The 20,821-nt window shown below is 35.2% G+C and overlaps 2 protein-coding genes across 4 annotated transcripts in view; one reads left to right on the top strand and one right to left on the bottom strand.

Annotated features, from left to right (window-relative positions):
• The window catches only part of LOC115241371 (ejaculatory bulb-specific protein 3-like), a 9,658-nt gene extending 7,088 nt beyond the window's left edge, over positions 1–2,570 (bottom strand). The window contains exon 1 of the mRNA XM_029817102.1: positions 2,340–2,570. Within this exon, the coding sequence (XP_029672962.1) occupies positions 2,340–2,357 (18 nt within the window). The 5' untranslated portion in view covers positions 2,358–2,570. The remainder of the gene's footprint in view (positions 1–2,339) is intronic.
• An 11,720-nt stretch (positions 2,571–14,290) lies between these two features.
• Positions 14,291–20,691, top strand: LOC115241361 (protein pygopus). 3 transcript variants are annotated; one of them, XM_029817076.1, is made up of 5 exons: positions 14,291–14,641; positions 16,060–16,350; positions 16,433–17,452; positions 17,565–17,710; positions 17,782–20,691. In XM_029817076.1, the coding sequence occupies exons 2-5, from the start codon at positions 16,135–16,137 to the stop codon at positions 17,900–17,902; spliced, it is 1,503 nt and encodes a 500-aa protein (XP_029672936.1). In that variant the 5' UTR covers positions 14,291–14,641; positions 16,060–16,134; the 3' UTR covers positions 17,903–20,691. The 3 variants fall into 3 exon arrangements, with proteins under 3 accessions (XP_029672936.1, XP_029672937.1, XP_029672938.1); XM_029817077.1 differs by lacking the exon at positions 14,291–14,641 and adding an exon at positions 14,842–14,994; XM_029817078.1 differs by lacking the exon at positions 14,291–14,641 and adding an exon at positions 15,429–15,549.
• The last annotated feature ends 130 nt before the right edge of the window (positions 20,692–20,821 follow it).

Below are 20,821 nucleotides of genomic sequence, written 5' to 3'. Positions count from 1 at the left end.
TCTTCCGATTACAATATTTGCGCGAATTAGAACAAGCGAACTGTTTGGGGCGAAATTAATGATAGATCGTAGATTAATAATAATTGTCGAACAAATATTATATGGTTGAATTGCATTTATACCAGGGCTGCATTTTGCATAAAACTGTAAAATTTAATTTTGTGATGTATACAATAGAATTTTTAACAAGAGAATTATTTTGCACTTATTAATATAAGCTATGCTAACACTATATACAGAAGTTAATTTATTGTATTCTCTATCCAACGTTTAGGATTAAAAATCTTGTAAGTTTATGCAACATACGAACCGAGTTTTGAAATCGAGAAAATTTTTGTCGATCATTTGATTTATTTTCTCACATTTTCATTATTATAAATAGATTTACAAATTATTTGCTGTAGCGTCAAAGAGAAAGTTTCGTTTAATTCTTTATTCATTACTATACAGGCTGTGAACGCGTCTTTAGACCACAATGTGGTTGCAGTAGGGTTTACGAAATCGTTCGACAACTGTTGTGATTGTTATTCTGGTCGATTCCACACCTTTCGCATAAGTATACGATTGCGATACGTATGAATTATAATGTTATCGCATTGTCGATAAGCCGGTGTTTCAATCGCCCCGTACATATAACCGTTGCACTACGTGCGAAAATTCGATAATTCGATTTTATAACAGAAAAATTCTCTTTTCTTTTGTAAGATTTTATTCATGGTTCTAACAATAAGTTACCTCTCGGGAGCATATATACCAATTATTTAAAGTTTTCACGTAATTCGAAAGACGTGTCTATAAGTTTATAAATTGTATAAGTTTCTCTTTTTACTTTGAAATAACAAGTTACAAATCGCAATTTGTCCTTGTATGTTATAAAAAATATTCTTTTACAATTTAACTCAAGTAAATTTATTTTATTATATTAATTTTTTCCACCATTTCATATATCTTGCAATAATATAAAAAACAAAACATATTAATATAACTCAGTTTCATAAGCACAGTATTTTAGATCGAAAGACACTCGTGAAGATTTGATTCCGATGATAGTCAATATCCTGTTATATTCATGCAAAGTAATTAGGACACATAACGATATGTTTATCTCGTTATTATTGTATAATAGAAGAATTTCGATATGAAGTTTCTCTCTATCCCTCATCTCTGCTATCTATATTTTTCTATATTGTACGCGTATATGCGTATAATTGTTACAAATCAATACAATTTCAATTTATAGCGCTTTCAAACGCATTACAATGTTTTTGTAAACGCGCATGACGGAATTATTTTGCATCATGCGATCGTTTAGCCGTATAAAGGTATGCAACAATGAAACATTATTGGTTTAATTTAATGGCGCATTAATCCGAGCCTTTGCGTACATGCAAACATTCATTTCAACAAACATTCATTCCAAATTCGGTAATATGGTCTGTAAAATACGTCCTTATTGGCTTCCAATATTTGCTTCATTTAAATAGAATATCTATATCCGGGAAGCAAAAAGATACAAAATTAATTTTTTTTCTGAAAAAGGCAAGAATCATGAAAAAAGGTACGCAAAAATAAATAAAATAAATAATTTTATTAAAATATATTTTTATTATATGACAAATTTACTTTAAACGAATTAATTATTATATTTACTTTATTACTGTTAATACGCGTTATCAAACAATATTTGCGAGCTTTAATCGTAGGCTTTATTTATTTTGTACTGTATTTGCTTGCTTTATTGATTTATCAATATTATAAATCTGTCCAAACCGATAATTTTGGACTTATTCCTTGTTATTTCTGAGATACAGATATGCGCTTTGTAAAAGCAGCGCAACTTCTGAGACACACGTCCCAAGCAAATATGCAATTATGCAAAGCGAAGCAATTTTTTAACACGAATTTATTCGCAACTGGGCATCTCCGTTCGTACGGGCTGAAACGCATTACAATAAAAATAAATCGCCCGGAAGCGGCGCGGTAGGGTCTCCCCTATCCTCATCTGCCGTAAATGTATGACACAGAGCGAATCCGCGAGGAGGGTCCTAAGTATCTCATACCGTATCCCTGAACCTGAACGCCCGATGAATAAGCTGCTTGAGGCGATATCTCGTAGAGGCAAGTTATCGGAGGGCGAGAATTTTCCTCGCATACCGAAACAAACCAACGCTCCCCTAAACACGTGAGCTTCGCGAACGTGTCGGTTCTCCCTCGAGGACGCTCTCCCCCGAAACTTTAAATCACCGGTCGCGTATACACCTATATAATAGGGTGGAGGGAGATTGCGTATCGCGCGCGCGAGAGCGTGCATCAACCTGTTGCGCACGTTCGTCACTCACCTTGATTGTCGGAGCCATACCGAAACCCGGGAGATCGCGCCGCTTGATCTTGGATGTTTTGCAAGAAGGTATCGATCAGCGGTATCGATCGAGACAATGAGAAATGACGTTCCAAAGGAGAGTCTCGAATATGTGCTCCTTCTGATTGATAGCTCCGTTGATCCTCTCACCGCGAAATCACGCAACACACTGGGCCCTGGGCCTAGAGAGGTACGTATCTGTGGTACGTATCTTTCCTCCCCTTCCTCTGGATAAATACTAAAGTGTGCGTGGCGCGCGTAACAAGTGATATATACCGGCACTCCGGAGAAGGTACTTGTTGTCTCCGGCTGCCGGCAACGTTTAAGGAAGGGGAAAGGTGCGTGACATAGCGAGAAGTAGTACTTTTTCACCTTTGATAGATATGTGTAAGCGGATGTCGTTATTTTATGCGACTTTCGTCGACATACTGTTTCTTTTGCAGAAAATGAAATGTGGTGAGAGAAAGAAAGTTATTAAACATTCTCAAGCTTATCTCGGATAAAAATTAAAGATTTACAAGATTTATTATATTTCATTCTATGTGAATTAAATTCCCGAAAATAATTAGGGAGGACTAAATATAATAGTTTGAATAATATATGCTGCCGTTAAATAATAGAATTTTGGAGATTTGCAAGAATAACTTTCTCAATATGTATATAGTCATCTTACTTTTCAATATTTTATCATAAATTATAATTTATTCATAAGAGATATTTTTGACAAGAAGCGGAGGAACGAAAGATCGAGCAAAATGTCGTTATAATCTGAATTTTTTTTTTATTATTATTGTTGACAAATTTTATAGTTATACTTTTATAGTGTGAGAATATTATTTTATTATATCATACGCATATCGTACGACTTTTCGCTTGCTGTCGTGTCTGTCGACGCACACGGAACAGAACCGAGCAAATCGTTAATTTCTTAGAGAACTTCGTAGAACTCGAAACGGATCTCGCATCATTAGGTAATAGCGGCCCGGTCGATTTCACTCATTGAAGAAATGCGCTATCATAGTTGGCTATTTTTATTCAATCTCCTCAGCGGAAACAAATTTCATGCATTATGTCACACAAGAAGAAGTCGTTTTCGCGGATTTATCGACTTTTTTCTTGGTACGCTTTGGAATAGCAATTCGATCGTACAAATCCGTTAAATATTGCAGCGCGCATAACGGTTGGCAACCGGTTAATGCGACATATTTTTAGCTGGTGGATGAAAATGTTACAAAACTAGAGCAAAAATAGCGTCTTATGTCTATCTAATGCTGTCGATGAACTCTGCTATCTTGGTTCCTTGAAAATACATTGGATGAAATATTTAAAGTTACAAGAGATAGTTGCAGTAATTAGCTCAACAGATAGCTAATAATATAACATATAACATCTTCGTTGCTCGACTCTTTTAAAGCTAATTGGATCATGTAATTTATCTCTCTTTGAGATTTTTAATTTTCATATTTTATTTAATTGCATTTAATTTTCACCTCTTTCAATCTTTTCATCTTTAAAGAAATACTTTCTCTAGATCTTGGTAGATGATATATATGCATAATGAAAACAAGCAGAAAGAGACCCCGAGTGAATATTTCCATATTCCAACAGAATTAATCATCGCAATGTGAGATAAAATATATCCGCCACCATGTAAAAATATGCATTTATCTCGTCGTATGTTCAGACAGAGGTCTCGGCTTTTTACATCGACTCTACGCTCCTTAATGTGGCATTTGCATCGCAAATTCCATCGCTATTTTCTCCGCCGGATACATCCGATCCGCAAAGTTGCATCGTTACAAAAGCAATCCCGATAAAATCTCCGACCTGTCTCTCTCTGGGACGAATATAACGAGTCAACGAGCGTATTTTTCGGCGCGCGTGCGCGCGTGTTTCATTTTGTTGCTGTCGCTCTAGCTTTGTCGTCGACCGTCGACCCCTTTTCTTTTTTTTTTTTTTGTACGTTTCACCGCGACTTCACGACCTGGAAGCACGGGAAAGAATTTCTGGCTAAAATCGACGGATTTAATGGGTGGTATGCGATGCCATAAGTCGTAGCGTCATTCGCGTTCGCATATGCAACGCGTGCTCGTCCACGAAGATAACGGGTTTCGAAAGCAGGATTCGACGAAAAAAAATAAAAAAGAAAAAAGAAAAGAGATGACCTGGGAAGAGAGGCATGAAAAATACGGTTGTGTCGGCGAGAGAGCGGACACGGCAACCCAGCTTCCACATCGACGAGATGGACCGACGACGAGGGAAACTCGTGCCTTGTATCGATGAAGGTTACATCGGCCGGAATTTGCTGTGCACTCTCGAGCCGGAAAAGTTTCCGCGGCTTTGCGTCAGCGAAATTACACCGACAACAGCATCCAAAGAGAGTAAATTTGCACAAAATTTAGTAAAATATAATTAAATTAATAGTTATTGCATAATTAAATCAGTAAATAATGATCATGATCATAAATATTCCTGATTAATCAGTATTTAGGACTGATAAATAATGGAAGAAGGATAGCTAAATTAATCATCATTCATGGTTGGATTATTAATCATTAATTGGAGATTATTAATCATTAATTGCATCTTTGATGCAATAAATTAACGATTAAAACAATATTGGAAGCTTTTATGAAATTTATATATATTAGTTAATTGTTAACGAAAAAAATCTCAGAATTAATACAGAGTATGAGAAATTTAAAGAGAAAATATGTTAACTAAATATGAGATGAAGATTTTTATGCAAAATTTATGGAAGTTGGTCATTATTTATTCAACTTTTCAATGTACGAGAGATATTACATATATACTAGATATTATATAAGTCTACTTAAAAATTAATATAGTTTATAAATAAATATGTGTCCTAAATAAATGTATACATTTTTTAAACTGAAATTATGAAGAGAGTTATATTTACAATCGTTTATAATTCAAAAGTTGTGGATATTTAAAAATTAAAAAATATAGATAAAAATATAACCAGATAAAGAATATTAATATTAAAAATACGCCAAGTAAAAAATACACTGTTAAAGTTTTATGTCAGTTGCAAATTCTCTGTGTATTGGCTCAGAGATTTTCGCGGCATCAAATCGGCGATAAGAGAGTCCAAAGAGAGCAGGATTCTAGTCCCATCGACGTGCCGAACGATTGCATCGATTTGTTCGGCAGTTTCCGTAGAAAGATTTAATTTTCCGGGAGGAACAAGTAGTGTATTTTTGTTCGGAGATTTTCGCACAACGCCTGCAGCATCCGAAAAAGGGCGGATTCCAACCCCGTCGACGTGTCGGAGCGATCGTGCTTTCGCGCTTCGATTTTTCCGCGCCGCCTCTCCGTCATCGGTTCAGTCTTCCTTTTTTTTTTGTCACCCGACTAGGTTGTCGGGAGCTGTTTGAATGGGCGATCGTTTCGAGGCGATCCGATTGTTCCAACGGAACGAGTTTACCCTGAAAAAAAAGAGCCCGATTGGGAAAAGGGAAGTCTTCCGAAGAGGAACGGAAAGGGAAGTACGGTAGGGGAGGTTTAATTCACCTCGCATTGAGTTTATTTTAACATTTGTAGCCGCTTAACAGCGCAATTAATCTTATATTCTTTTAGCGGCGCATGCATATTGAGATGCGCCAATTTTAAGCTCGCGCGTGTATAATATATAAATAGATTTCGTTATAATTTAATTTAATAATAATTGAATTCGATAATTCCCTAAATATTTAATTTATCATGAATTATTGCTTATTTATTCCAGATAAATTTATTTAAGCTTCAATTAGCTTTAATTAATAGTTTAAATTTAAGTATTTTTTGTTCATTAATTTAATAAATCGATATTCTTGATTTAATTATCTGCAGCCATCATTCTTAATTAATTGATGTAATAGTAATACAATCGTTAATAAGAATTAGATGTTTGTTTGCCAGAAAAATTATGTTTTCGAGTGTGGAACGCGTGCATGGTCGCGAAAAGAAATTAGGAAACACTAAGCTAATGATTAAGGTGATTTTAACGAGTACGTGCCGGGCGTAAATTTGAGGTATCGCGCCAATGTGGTCGCGTTAATTTTTTTTTTTTTTTTTTTTTTTTTTTGGTCGCTCCGTTATTTACCAAGCTATCGGAAAATTCAACAGTTTTATCTTTTTCCCGGGTCCGGCGCAAATGGTTTTTCCGTTTTTACATGGCGTAACAGCCATAACATACGTGGATGACTGTGTATAGCGAATTGTATAAGTAAATGTTTCGCATTTCAATTTGCAGCGAAACGAATGCATGTTGTTACACTGCTCTTTTACACATACATATATGTATACATACGTTTATACATATATATATATACACATACATAAATATACATAAATATACATATATATACACACATATACATATATGTATATTTATATATTCCGGAAATCGCGCTGTAAATCCTTGACTGCCAAGTAAACTTACCGTGAGGTGGATCAGTGGACGTTAAACCACCAGATTAGAGGCAGGAAAAGGATGATGCTTGTTTTAACCCTTCTGCGAGGGTTAATCTCCTCCGAGAGAATTCGAATAACCAGCCCGTAGCTTAACAAGGACTGGTTTTCCTCCGAGGATATAAATTTAGATAAACAAGTTTTAATCACATTTTGTTTCTGGGAATTTCGCCGCTGCAATGTTAACTGTAATTTAATTATGTTAATTTTAAGCGAATTTGTGGATATAATTATTCTTCCATGCACGCGAACGGGAAAAATTGTGCGCTTTAAATGTACGAAGTGCGAGATTGCGCGCTCGTTGTCAGTAACGATATCGAGTTACGCGAAATTAATCGTGTAACATTAAATTTATCGACAGAACCGTCCCGCGTTTGAGTCTCGCTTGATATTGGCTAGATTGAATAAATCGTCCGTGTTATTTAAATATTTATTCGCGGGAAATTACTCGCGTTGGCTTAATAAATTCAACTATGATTTCCCTGTAGACTTGATCTCTTTGCTTCGAGGCGCTGAAAGTTGGAAAAAGATACAAAGGAGAAGAAATCTCTTTTTCTCTCTCTCTCTTTTTACAGATTTTCTTTATTTTTTGTTTAAAGCGACAATACAACTGATTGAAAAACAAATTGTTCGTAAAACTCAATGATAATTTTGTCTTGGAAAAATATATACGAATAGATAAAATCGCTAAAATGTGCTATACGACTTTTAATAAATGATCTAATAGGTATTATAAATCTTTTGTATTATTAATATTTTTATTGACAGACTTACGGCAAGATCTATAGGATACTTTTTATTTTTATTGTTATACATATATGTTAGTTAAATATGAAAATAACTTTTATAATTTTTTATCATAGAATATATAAGATAAAAATTCGGGTCTTAAAAAGTCTATATATCAATATATAGCTATTATGTATATCTGTAAATATGAAAGCATGAAAGTTGATTCTATTTTGCAGATACAATAGATACTTCCTCACGGTTTTTACAATCTGCATCGAGAAGAGAAACATTTCACACAGATTTACTGCAGTTACATTGTTCGCGCATTCGTGTAGTCTGTAGAAAGTCATTCGAGACTGAGACCGACTTGATTTAAGCATAAAGCGAACTTTTCTACTACTCGCGCGTGACCATAGGAATAGATATATACAAAGAGCGATATTGGTAAATTTGACATTTTCACTGACAGTCGTAAGGTATTCGATCGAACAGTTCGACAACGACAATGATAACGATGACGACGAGTTAATCACCTGCCGACGTGAATGGCAACATCGATGATGAGCGAATGAACGGGATTGAACGCAATTTTGTCATTACGAGGTGTTCGCTCGAGATAATGCGACATGAGAGAGAATAAAGGAGAGAGAAATTCCACCGCGCGTCCATGAACGAAAGCCGGGAGCTTCCGTTTAATGGCAGGTTAATTTTTCGTGGCAAACACAAACAATGCGCGAACAACAACGGGGCGTAATTAACGGCTCGCGGAAAGGGCTGATTAGGAACACGCACGCGAGCGCTCGTTCCACGGTGATTCTACGTTTTCACTCGCATCTCTCCCGCTGTACATAATGTACCGTGAATGAGTCGCCTGATTATCGGCTTGCGAGAAAGAAATCCCAAGGTGAAAGTTCATGAGAACGCGTTACGGACCGCGCCGTTCGCTCGCTCGCACGTGAATGGCAACATCGATGATGAGCGAATGAACGGGATTGAACGCAATTTTGTCATTACGAGGTGTTCGCTCGAGATAATGCGACATGAGAGAGAATAAAGGAGAGAGAAATTCCACCGCGCGTCCATGAACGAAAGCCGGGAGCTTCCGTTTAATGGCAGGTTAATTTTTCGTGGCAAACACAAACAATGCGCGAACAACAACGGGGCGTAATTAACGGCTCGCGGAAAGGGCTGATTAGGAACACGCACGCGAGCGCTCGTTCCACGGTGATTCTACGTTTTCACTCGCATCTCTCCCGCTGTACATAATGTACCGTGAATGAGTCGCCTGATTATCGGCTTGCGAGAAAGAAATCCCAAGGTGAAAGTTCATGAGAACGCGTTACGGACCGCGCCGTTCGCTCGCTCGACGAGAGAAAGTGGGAAAAGTCGGATCGACCTGTCGTCGTTGGTGAACAGTCACGAAGGTGCGTGCGTTTCCCGGAAATATCTTACATAGATGTCAAACCTGGATAATGTTAGAGGTAGGTTAAGAAAGAATCTCGAACTTCTTTTTTTATATAATTATTCAATTATATTTGCATAAATATAAAATTTTATATATATACCTCTTTTATATTTTATAATATGTTTATAATATATAAAACTTTCGAATATTGTTATATTTAAATATAAATCATCCTTTCAATATAAAGATTATAATCTGAATTTAAATACTATCGATAACGAAGTAATTATTCTAATAAGAAAAAAACATGATTACGGATCAACGAATTTTTTGTTTGTTTTCAAAATTACATATTGAAACAATATTAATATGGATTCTATTAATCACGTAGTCTTAGGTTCTAAGAAGACATATAGAAGATTGCGCGCTTGTGGTGAAAGAGCTGTAAACGCGATATTATTCGTGCTCGAGATTGCGTATCGTGCGTGTGTGCTATGGTCTCTGATTTTTCTCCGGACTTTATCATGACATTATTGATTGAAAACTCGACGGCTGTATTTCGACGCGCTCGCAACGCACGTAGAGTGGACCCGAGGACCACCACGGGAAATTGACACGGTTCGCAGCCGCGCAAACATCGCCGTGTAATTATCGCCGTCAATCGCCTGTTCGAAAGGCAAATCGAGTGGCGGCGGGGAAATTTTCTCGTGCGAAAATGATGATATGCGTAAACATGCGCGATTTCTTTTGTAAATATAATAAATGCAAAATAATGCATCAAGATGTCTATATCACACAAATGTCGTAGGAAAAGTTGCGAGAGGGACTCGGATCGTTACATTCTCATTAAATAATACAGGAAGCAAATAAATATTTTGACGGAATTAAATACACACACGTATTTTCATTTGAACATATTTTTGAAATGTATACGAGTCTCATTACGGTCAATATTATTGTGTAATAATTCATATTGCGCAAATGTTGAGGATTCGTATTGAGAATTCGGTCAATACACAAAAACAATAAAAGCAAGTTTGGTCTTTATTGAAGTTTCGTCGATACATTGTAACGTGCACGGAGAAAACATTGCGCAATCATGCCAATGTGAGTTTACTAGAGCCGAGATAGTTATTGGAAAAATAACTGATAGCTATCGTAATGCTAATAAATTTCAAATCCGTAAAAGCGTTTCCTTAATAATGTTATGTAATGTTATGACAGTCTACATCCTTTAGCAATTGCGACAATGTTTTTCGATAAATTGTCGATCATTGTCTTATCTTCTCTTTTATATATAGTTGCGATTGCATAATATCTATATCAGTTGAAATATTACTTCGATATTTTAAAAATCGTGTTTGATATTCAAATCGAAGACAATCTTGTTCAATCAAATCGGATCTCGAGTTTTCTTCCTATAATATAATTGACGCGATATATTTTCTCAACAATAACGATCATTTGAAGAAAACAGAATTAATCGTTCTATTATCAGATTCTGAAAACAGAAAAGATAGAAATCACAAAGAAATGGCTACCGCTACTTCTTCGATAACAATTGAACGGCATTCGAGCAGTGAAAACAGCAGCGGACTTTCTTGAATCTCTTCAATAGTGCTACATTTTCTCGCGAGACATATTAACGATCCGACGAGCGCGAAGTGACGTTCGAGATACGTTCCACCGCCGTTGGAGGAATCGTCCGAGTTAAATTCTTTATAAGGGACACCGTGGAATGTCGAAGTATCCTTGAGTAACAGGTCAAGGATCGCTTCTCTCGACTCCGTCGGCGATGCAATCGGCGCATCCGGTCGGCGATGGAAAAGTGTGTTCGAGTGGTAATAAACCGAGATTGCATGCGTGTCATGCATACATACGTGTGCAATAGAGATGGATCTCTATAAAAATTTAGGAATGTAGATTCGAAATACCACGTGAACTCCAATGAGTCTCAGCCGTCGAAAAATGTAATGAAATTTTTGATATAACTTTTACAGTCGATCTTTCATGTACAGTATATAAATCGATTCTTAAATAAATATTTTTTTAATTTGATCTGCTTTTGGTTACTTTCAAAAAATTTTTACGAACAAGTCTGAAGCGAATAAAAATATTTCGGGAAAAGTGATATGCGATTGATACGAAGTTACGCGATCCGTTGACTTTTGAAATATATTTGACAGTTAAATCTCATATTTCTATTCGCCAAGGGAGTTGACAGGATATTTCATTTTCAAAAGTATTCGTTAATTGTTTAAAGTCATATATACAGAATTCTATTTCCAGTGTATTAATTTTTAACAACAGCTTCTTTTAGCTTCTTATTGTTAGACTAATTTAGAAACGATTAATCTTTAATAAAAAAAAAAAAAACTTGAAAAATTATCAACTGTCTCTAATGCGCGATTATAAGCGAGCGTCGTAACGAGCTGTCAAGAAGAAGTTACCAGGATTATCTTCGACAAGTGTGCTGTTCTCACCGCCTCCTTTTTTGAGATCTCCGGCTGAGTAACCGTCGAGCCTTCGCGTAATTTGTGCAAATCACCCATTTCTTATTCAGGACACGCGTGCACCACGCGACAGATTGATTGGCGCGCTGTTTTTGTTTGTAAAATGTCGCTGTTTGCGGAATCTGTTCGCGTAGATAGTCGATTGCTACACCGAACAATCTACCAATTGCCGAACTCTTCGCCGCCACTCCTATTAAGCCCATTCGATTGTGATTCTTTCCCCAGATTTTTTATCCTTTCTTTTAAGATACAATAATGATAATGTTAATGGAAAATCGAAGTTTTATCGTTTTGTGTTAGGTAGAACACGTTTTGCTTTAAATAACATTGATTGAGTTTGGGCTTATCGAGAGAGCTATTTTTTAGTGTATAATATATAAAAATCTTTTTTTCTTTTTAAATATTTTTATTGAAAATGATTATTCATCTCGTAAAGATACATGATTGTGATAAATCGTAGCACTATTGTTGAATTGTGAGAAAAGTTCCGTATTTTATTTTTATATAAAAGTAAACTGTTTCCCAGAAAACTCTATGAATTTTCATGAGTTATCTTTCTTCCAACATTTCTACTTAATGCAAATATTTAAAAAAGAAAATCTAAATACGAAATGAATTCAGAAAAGATATATTTCTGGGATTATGAAAGACTCCGTGTGATAATTTGAGATTTACAAAACATTTTTTTACACGTATTATTACGTACTTTACACGTATTATTACGTACTTTTAATATAAAGTCCAAGCGAATTGAAATATATTAACTTATATTTTATTACCTATATTTCACATTTTTATGTTATTAAGTTAATAATATAAAACAATAGCATGTGTTTGTTTATTATATGTAACAGAGCATTATTCCATAATTTTACTAAGAAAACGGATATTCCTCTTAAATAGTTCATAACCGTATGATTTACCCCATTTAGTAGACTCCTCCGGAGAAATTTATTAAATCCTTCCCTTGTCCGTCTTCACGTCTTTTGTCATACTCTATCCTTATCCTTATCAAGGGTTCCCCCCAGGACGCCCATTCCAGCTTTTTCCCCTCCAGGGATTGGCCCAGTTTTTCCACTCTGCTCACGATGCTCCCGATTTGTACCACTTTTGCCCAGACGAAAACGACGTGACTCTCTGGGAAAGTCTATACTCTATCCTTCGATAAAAATAAATCGCGAGTGCCCAGGCCGTTAATGAGATCGATAGAGCCGTTAACGTGAGCGGATAAACCAGCATCTCTACGCTTTTTCATATTATTTCCCAGGGAATTATTTTCCGATCGGATTAATTTCATCTGTCTATTCGGACAACATATAGACAATCCGTTTATATAGGGATTTCTCTTTCGCGATGCAAAATATAATCTAGATGTCATGGATATCAGCGGCTTGTTTATGTCTACATGTAATTATATAATTGTAATGAAAACAGCTATATGCGGTTTCGTAAAAAAGAGACAAAGGTAAAAGTTTGTAAAAATTTTCGTTATTTTATCACGCAATATCAGCATAAAAATATCAAAACATAAAGCTTTTTTATTAAAACGATAAACTTTTATGTATCCCATAAAAGAGCGTACCTTATTTTATGTTAATTGGTATATGTATATATATGTGCGAATCTCATGTTTTTAGCATATTTTCATATACCATGATGTACATTATATCTTTCTGAAATAATCGTTTGAATTTATCGACGAATCACGCGATATCTCGCGCGTGTTTCATAGTTGCGATCTAGATTAATATTAAAATAAGAACAAAATAATAGCACATAATCATGGTTCCGGACGTATATGTGTTGTGTATGTATGTATATTACGTAAGTAGATAGGTATTGTCCGAAGTAAATATCCACGAGGATTGTTTTCTGCTTGTTGGAGTCGGGTTAATTTACTGATGTAACTGAAATAATTAAAATGATTCGTGCAAGCTCTCTACGCTAGGATCGTGAGACAACTTTAAGCCCTCCCGGATGTGGACGGAAGATCCGCCGTACAGAATGTCACAGTGTGTATTTGACGCACCTGTACAGAGTGCATGTGATGTTATATATGTGCGGTAATCATATACTAATTTGTATCATGAACTTCTCTCTTACAATTAATATTTGAATTTTAGAACTAATTGCAGTATTTTTCATCGGATCTATTTATCCGTTAAAAAGTATTAAATAATTCTATATTAAATAATAATTCTATATTAAATAATAAATTCTATATTAAAATTCTATATTAAAAAGCAAAAAGTGAATACAAAAATTGATATTTTCTGCGAAAATAAAAATTTATATGTATGTGCGTACTTTTAATAAAAACCAAATAAATAAACATAAATAGATATACATATAGTGACGGCAATAGAAATGTGAAATGACATGTAAAACAACATTTTTAGTGTTCACGTGAATAAACAATTTTTATTTAAAAAAAGAAAAAAATTATTCATACAAAATTATAGTGATTTTTTTATCATATAAAAGTGAGCATTTTTTACGCGGTGAAATCGTTAGAATTTATCGTATTTTTTTACGCGCGAATTACAGATCGCGCGTAGCGGATCCACGCGATTGCTATTTACTTTCGCTTCTCTCCGCGTTTAAACCGCGCAGACGACCGAAATGCGACCAGTGACGTTATCTATCGGGAGCCTGTAGTAGTTCACGGCCCTCGTAGACGGTAGACGCGTTCCACTTAACGACTCATGGTATCATATCATCCTTGTTCACCGAAAGTTAAACAAAGACAGATGATGCTCACGAGCGTTGCAAGCGTTAAGAGGAACGCGCCCGAGAGCGACATACAGACGTAAGAGGGACACGCGTAATGCGACAATGGCGACCTAAGAGGGATCGTGGCGTGCGTTACCTCGCTTCCGTTCCTTCAACAGTGCGACGCGCTGCGTGAAAGTGCGATAGTGCGTTTATCGCGATCGTGTACGCGCGACCGTGAATGCGTGGCCCGTTAACGCCACCGAGAGACGCGTCTTGCGAGAGGCGCGAATCGGAATCGCGAATCCCCGCATACCGCTCGTCCCACCGAGGTCAGCGAGACGGCGATCGAGACAGCCGCGATTCATGGTGCTGGTGTATCCCGTCGAAAAAACGACCGAGCTATGCGCACGTTCGCGTCGTCGCCTACCCTATAATGCGTTGGTGAGTAAGAAAAGGACGCCGATCGCGCTTCGCATCAATAACACGAGAAGCTCGACCGGCTTTTTAAATCGCCCGGTGCTCCGAGAGACTGAGTGCGCGATCTACGCGCTATACTACGCTTACGCTACGCCATGCGTATACACACACACACACACATACACATACACACGCACGCACGCACACATAATGAGACTGCGGAGGCGCCTGCGGAGATCTCGACGGTGAACTCGCGTGGTTAGGTTAGTCCAGCGAGATTGCCAGGCGGAATTTATTTTGTTCCCTTTTGTGCACGCCGCGCGACGCGAGGTCTCCTCTATTTGTTGTATCACGGGTCTCTTATCGCCGTTCTCAAGGTACGATCGCGTCGAGAACGCGCTCCCCGCTCTCTCTTTCTCTCTGTGTGCGTGCGTGTATGTGTGTGTTTCTCTCTCTCTCTCTCTCTCTCTCTCTCTCTCTCTCTCTCTCTCTCGTCTTCTGGATTTTCCGCCTCCACACGTTAACGGACGAACCAACCACTAGGGCTACTCGAAGTAACGGTAGTAATTTCGTTATTTATATCGGCGCATATAAATATAGGCGACATGCTTCGAGAGATAAATGTATATACGTGGATCAGAGATTCGTGTGTATATTTATACGTAGATTATATACTGCGCTCTCTCACTCTCTCTCTCTCTCTCTCTCTCTCTCTCTTCCTCTCTCTCTCTTCCCCGTACGCTAGTAAATTTATGAATGATAACTCTCTCGTGCTCGAGACGAGAGTAACTTTTTAATGGAACGACAGTGCGATATACACGTACATACAATGTTTTGCTATCGTTATCTGTGGCTTTATTCATCTGCCAGTTATCGGGATATTTAATTAGTGGCTGGATAAAACATATTCTTTTCTCTGATTAATATATTCGGTAATACTATGTATAAAAAGTGAATATTGTACAGAAATGTGATTAATAATGAATTTATTGCGAAAGATATTTATGGAGTTATGTCCATCTTTGCATTTATTTGGATTATAGATTATTCTGTATATTTTGGTGTAAGGAGGGATATGTTTATAATCGGAGAAAATATTTTGTAGCTAAATAAAAAAATCTTGTATGCATTTTGTATGTACATGCAATATTTGTTTCGTCATTCATTCTTATATATATATATATAATCTTATATTAATACACATATACATAGTTGTTATTATATATCCAATTTAATGAAGTTTAATTTAATTTTTAATTCCTTAAAAATATCTAAAATATTATATTTAAAATAATGACTATAAATAAAATAATGACTAATAAATATTCACCTATCTACGGAATTTATAAATATGATGTACAAATATATTAGAGTATGATATAGTTGCGTATAGCTCTCTAAGTAAATCTATATCACAACAAAGCTCTTCTTCTTTTTAACAGTGGATCAGCAATAATTACTTGCCACGAAAATTTAGTGGTACTGGCATGATAAAATAAGGAAAGTGAACGAAGGAAATGAGCCACAATATCGCGGGCATGCCACCCTTCACAAGGATGCCATTGGCGGGTATGGGAATGGGTGTGAATATGGGCCCAAATGCCCCACATCCTGACTCTTCTGCCCATCCTCATCCACCACCGCCACCACCAGCTGGTACTAATCCTAAGAAAAAAAGACGTACAAATTCAAATGTTGCTCAACCACCTCCACAGCAACCTCCGTCTGTACAGGTAAGTTATTGTATCTTTATTATATTTATGTGTTAGCATTTAATTATCATCCTGATATTAATGCATAACAATTATTCAATAGGATCTATTACCCCCACCTTTATCGGGTTACGGTGATACAATAGTAGCGAGTAATCCTTTTGACGATACACCACCACAGACTTCACAAAGCCCAATGATGCATGGAGGTCCTCCACATATGCATCCTCATCATCCGCATCACATGGGTGGGCCTCCTATGCGAGGCATGAGTCCTTTAACTTCTATGGGTGGCATGAGTCCTATGATGCCACATAATATGGGCAATATGAGCCCTATGGGTAATTCACCCATGACAAATCATATGAATCATATGGGAGCTATGTCTCCTATGAATCATGCTCCTCTCGGCGGCATGAGCCCCATGAATAATATGGGGCCAAACATGCCACCTGGTCCAATAAACACTATGAACAATCATATGAATATGAGTCATATGGGAAATTCGCAACTAAGTGGTCCACCTATGGGTAGTCCAATGAATAATATGAATAGTGGGCCTATGGGTAGTCCGATGAACAATATGGGTCACAATATGGGTAGTCCTATGGGTGGGCCTCTAGGTTCTCCGATGAACACTATGGGAGGATCTAATCATATGCCTAATGGACCAATGAATATGAATAACATGAACAGTCATATACCGCCCAACAGTCCGTTAAACGGACCATCGCTAAACAACGTGAATAGTCCATTAGGACACAATGGATCTCAACCTCATCCGAATCATATGGGAAACAATCTTAACAATTTAGGAAGACCTATGAATGGACCTATGACTACTATGAGTTCGATGACATCAAACAATATGAATATGACTGTGCCGAATCAAATGAACAATATGAATATGGGTGGTCCAGGAATGAATATGCCTAATGTGAATATTAGTCATCATAATCAAATGGGAGGTCATATGACAGGACCAATGGGTACAATGCCCAATAATATGGGCGGTGGACCACCTATGGGACACCCCATTAATTCCATGGGAGCTTCTCTGCCACCACATGGATTTCAAGGTCCAGGAATGGGTCCAAAGTCAATGCCAATGTCCTCAGTCAAAGTAAGTTGTTTGTTTTATCAAGTACATTACAATATGTCTAATTTATTATGGTTATATTTAGCATAATATGTAAATTATGCAAATTTACATATGATTTATTGATTTCTTTTAGGTATATCCTCCAGAGCAGTCAATGGTATTCAATCCGCAAAATCCTAATGCGCCACCAATTTACCCTTGTGGGGTTTGTCACAAGGAAGTACACGACAATGATCAGGCAATTCTGTGTGAATCAGGTTGTAATTTTTGGTTTCACAGGTGAGTTGATAGTGTGACGTGATTTAGCAAGATAATAAAAACGCGCGTTTTAATGAACGCGATTATTTCAGGGGTTGCACAGGATTGTCAGAACATGCTTATCAATTATTAACGGCAGAGATTTATGCGGAATGGGTGTGTGATAAGTGTTTAAATTCGAAGAACATACCTCTAGTTAAGTTTAAACCATAACACTTCGTGTCCCGTCGTTCTTGCGACGCTCGAGTGACTCTTTGTTAGCGTTTATATGTGGTACATGCACATATGCGCGTACGATTGCGCACATATACACAGACACATCCACAGCACACATGATAAATATTAGTGCACGTGCAAAATCGTGCATACAATATAAAGATTTGCTGTTTGTTAATAACTTAGCTTTAACTTGTTGAAATATTAGGGTATCATTCAAATCTTGCGTATCAATGAATACAAAGGAAAAAATAACATTCAGAAATTATTTAAAATTTTGTTCGATTGTCCGATTGTGACAAATGGGTTCATAAACAAAATTATTAAATTAAATAAATTTTAAAGTATAATAGATATAGAAAATAATATCAGCATTCATACATTTCTTTGTTTCTAAAAATTAATGTGTAATATATAGTTTAAAGTATTTTAAAAGAATTTGATTCAAAAAAAAAAATAAAAAAAAGGATTAAGTATGATGTTCAATGATAATATTATAAAATATCCAAGATTTGCAAAAGACCTAGTATTCTTACGACTAATTGCATTGAATTCAAAATTAACAGTATCTACGTATCGATATTATTAGCAAAACAAATGTATATTATTAAAGACGAGCCATAAGCAATTGCATTATCTTTGTTTTTATCCTACCTAAACGTTTTTAATAAACATTGTAATAAATATTATCTTTCAACAATTGATATATACAATTTGTAATATTACAATTTCGTGAACAAAATTAATGTTTATGAGTACCATTTGTCATCAGAATCATTGAGCATCGATTAAAGAATTTTGCGAATTTTTTCGACATTTTTAGAAGTTATAACACATGAACATCAACGTATATCTAAATGATATCGAGTGAATTGTAAAAAACATAAATCATTAAATGTACAAATAATGATGACATTTGATTAATAATTTTATTATATAATCAGATTATTTATGGAAAAATGAAAATATGTTTGAAACTATATATATATATACAATACACAGGTCATGTATTATTTAAACTATTTTTGGTTTATTGCAATTGATGAATGTATCGCCTTTGACACATAGCTATATTTATTGTGATAAACAAATTATTACTGATTATTACTGAAGATTGACATAAGAGCTTGTCACAAGTCCTATTTTTATTGTTAGATCTACATGTTTTATTAAACTTAAGTGTATGACTCAAAACAATCAGCATGAATGATGGGTCAACTCCATCCAGAAAACAGAATTATACAGACTTAAATGTAGTATTGGTACTCCCAGACGATATACCTAGAAATGCTGCAATTCTTATATTTTTATATGTCATGTATTTTAATATAAAAAAAACCATGGTAAATTTTATATTTTAGTATCTTTAGTTTATTTTAGCACTTAACACTTCTTTAAATTTAAGTAAAAATAAAGAAATTTTTATTAGGTTAACATTATTTTTACATAAAATAAAAACAAAAGAAAATGAAAACAATATAACGGAAAGCTTTTTGTATGCACAAAATAAATGAGCTATTCAGTGTCTTTAAAAAGCTTAACAGCAAATTTGGTTCAATGTGCTAGTATTGGTACATATTAAAGGCTATGGTATATAAATTATGATGTAAAAATGTATGTATAGTCTAATCTAAGCAGGTTTTGGACTGACAAAATGCTCAATATAATTTATATTGATATATATTCAAGATATTTTAATTAAATTACTTATATTATGTTTTTAATGTATGAGAAGAGAGAGAGAGTTTGATATACAAAAAGCTTTAATTTGCACCAATATGCACTAGTGCAGCCAAATTTATTAGAAGAAAAATGGATGCTAAGTACAATCTATGAAATAATTCTGTTTGTTTTATGTTAACTATAATTTAGTTATACTGTTGCCATGGCTTAAGCTCTTGATTTGAGTTATATACAGTTATATTAAGTGGTTATATTAAGATATAAGAACTGTATATCTTTCTAAAGTTATGTAAAAACTTTTAATGATAATGATATTTTATTTTACCAAGCAATCCTTACAAAGATTGTTTACGCACACAACAGGAATTTATTTGACTGACGTAAACATGCAAATTTCTCTATTATAACAGAAAATTTGATATATAGGAAATAGACTCAATATAAGCCCCTGTCATTTAGGCAGAGGGTTAAGTGCAAAATTAATTTGCTAAAAATCTAACAATAATGATGAATAAAATTATAATATTGTCAAAGTTGCGGCTTTTCTGCGAATATTTTCTTTTATAATTTATCTTAATATGATAATCTCTATAATATTAAACTTGATTATGCAAATAAAGACTGTTGTACACAAAATGACATAAATATGTAATTGGTTGAATTAATGAAATGCTCAGTAGAAGTTATCACATTGTTCAGCAAATCTGTTCATTTTATCGTTTAAAATGCTTATGTTATGCCCATCTCTGTACTTAGATTAATTAGTATACAACAGACTTTAATCTGCAATCAAATTTATTATGATATTAAAAGCCAGCTATTTTGAAATAAACTGAAATAATGTTTTAAATTTACATTATAAAGAAATCTTAACAAAGAATGCATACTTAACAATTTTAACTAGCTAGCATAATCTTTCGCATCTGCCAGATGTATAGTATCGAGGATATGAATATTGAAAAGAATTGAATATTATTGTCATAGAAAATTAACCATTAGAAGAAACAAGGAAATTAAATTCCGTCGGCATCTAACACAAAATTATTGAGTCTACGGATTGTATACTTTTTTATATGTCATAAAATATTAGCCATATACAGAGACACATACATGCATACATAAATATATATGTGTGTGTGTGTGTATATACACATATGTATATATATGTACATAGAGGATATACCGAGCATATTAGCAGCTTCAGTTTCATCTTGATCGAATCTACCAGCTATT

Source organism: Formica exsecta, unplaced genomic scaffold, assembly GCF_003651465.1.
Source record: "Formica exsecta isolate Colony F162 unplaced genomic scaffold, ASM365146v1 scaffold48, whole genome shotgun sequence".
NCBI classification, from domain to species: Eukaryota; Metazoa; Arthropoda; class Insecta; order Hymenoptera; family Formicidae; genus Formica; species Formica exsecta.
This window is presented reverse-complemented; position numbering and strand designations above follow the sequence as displayed.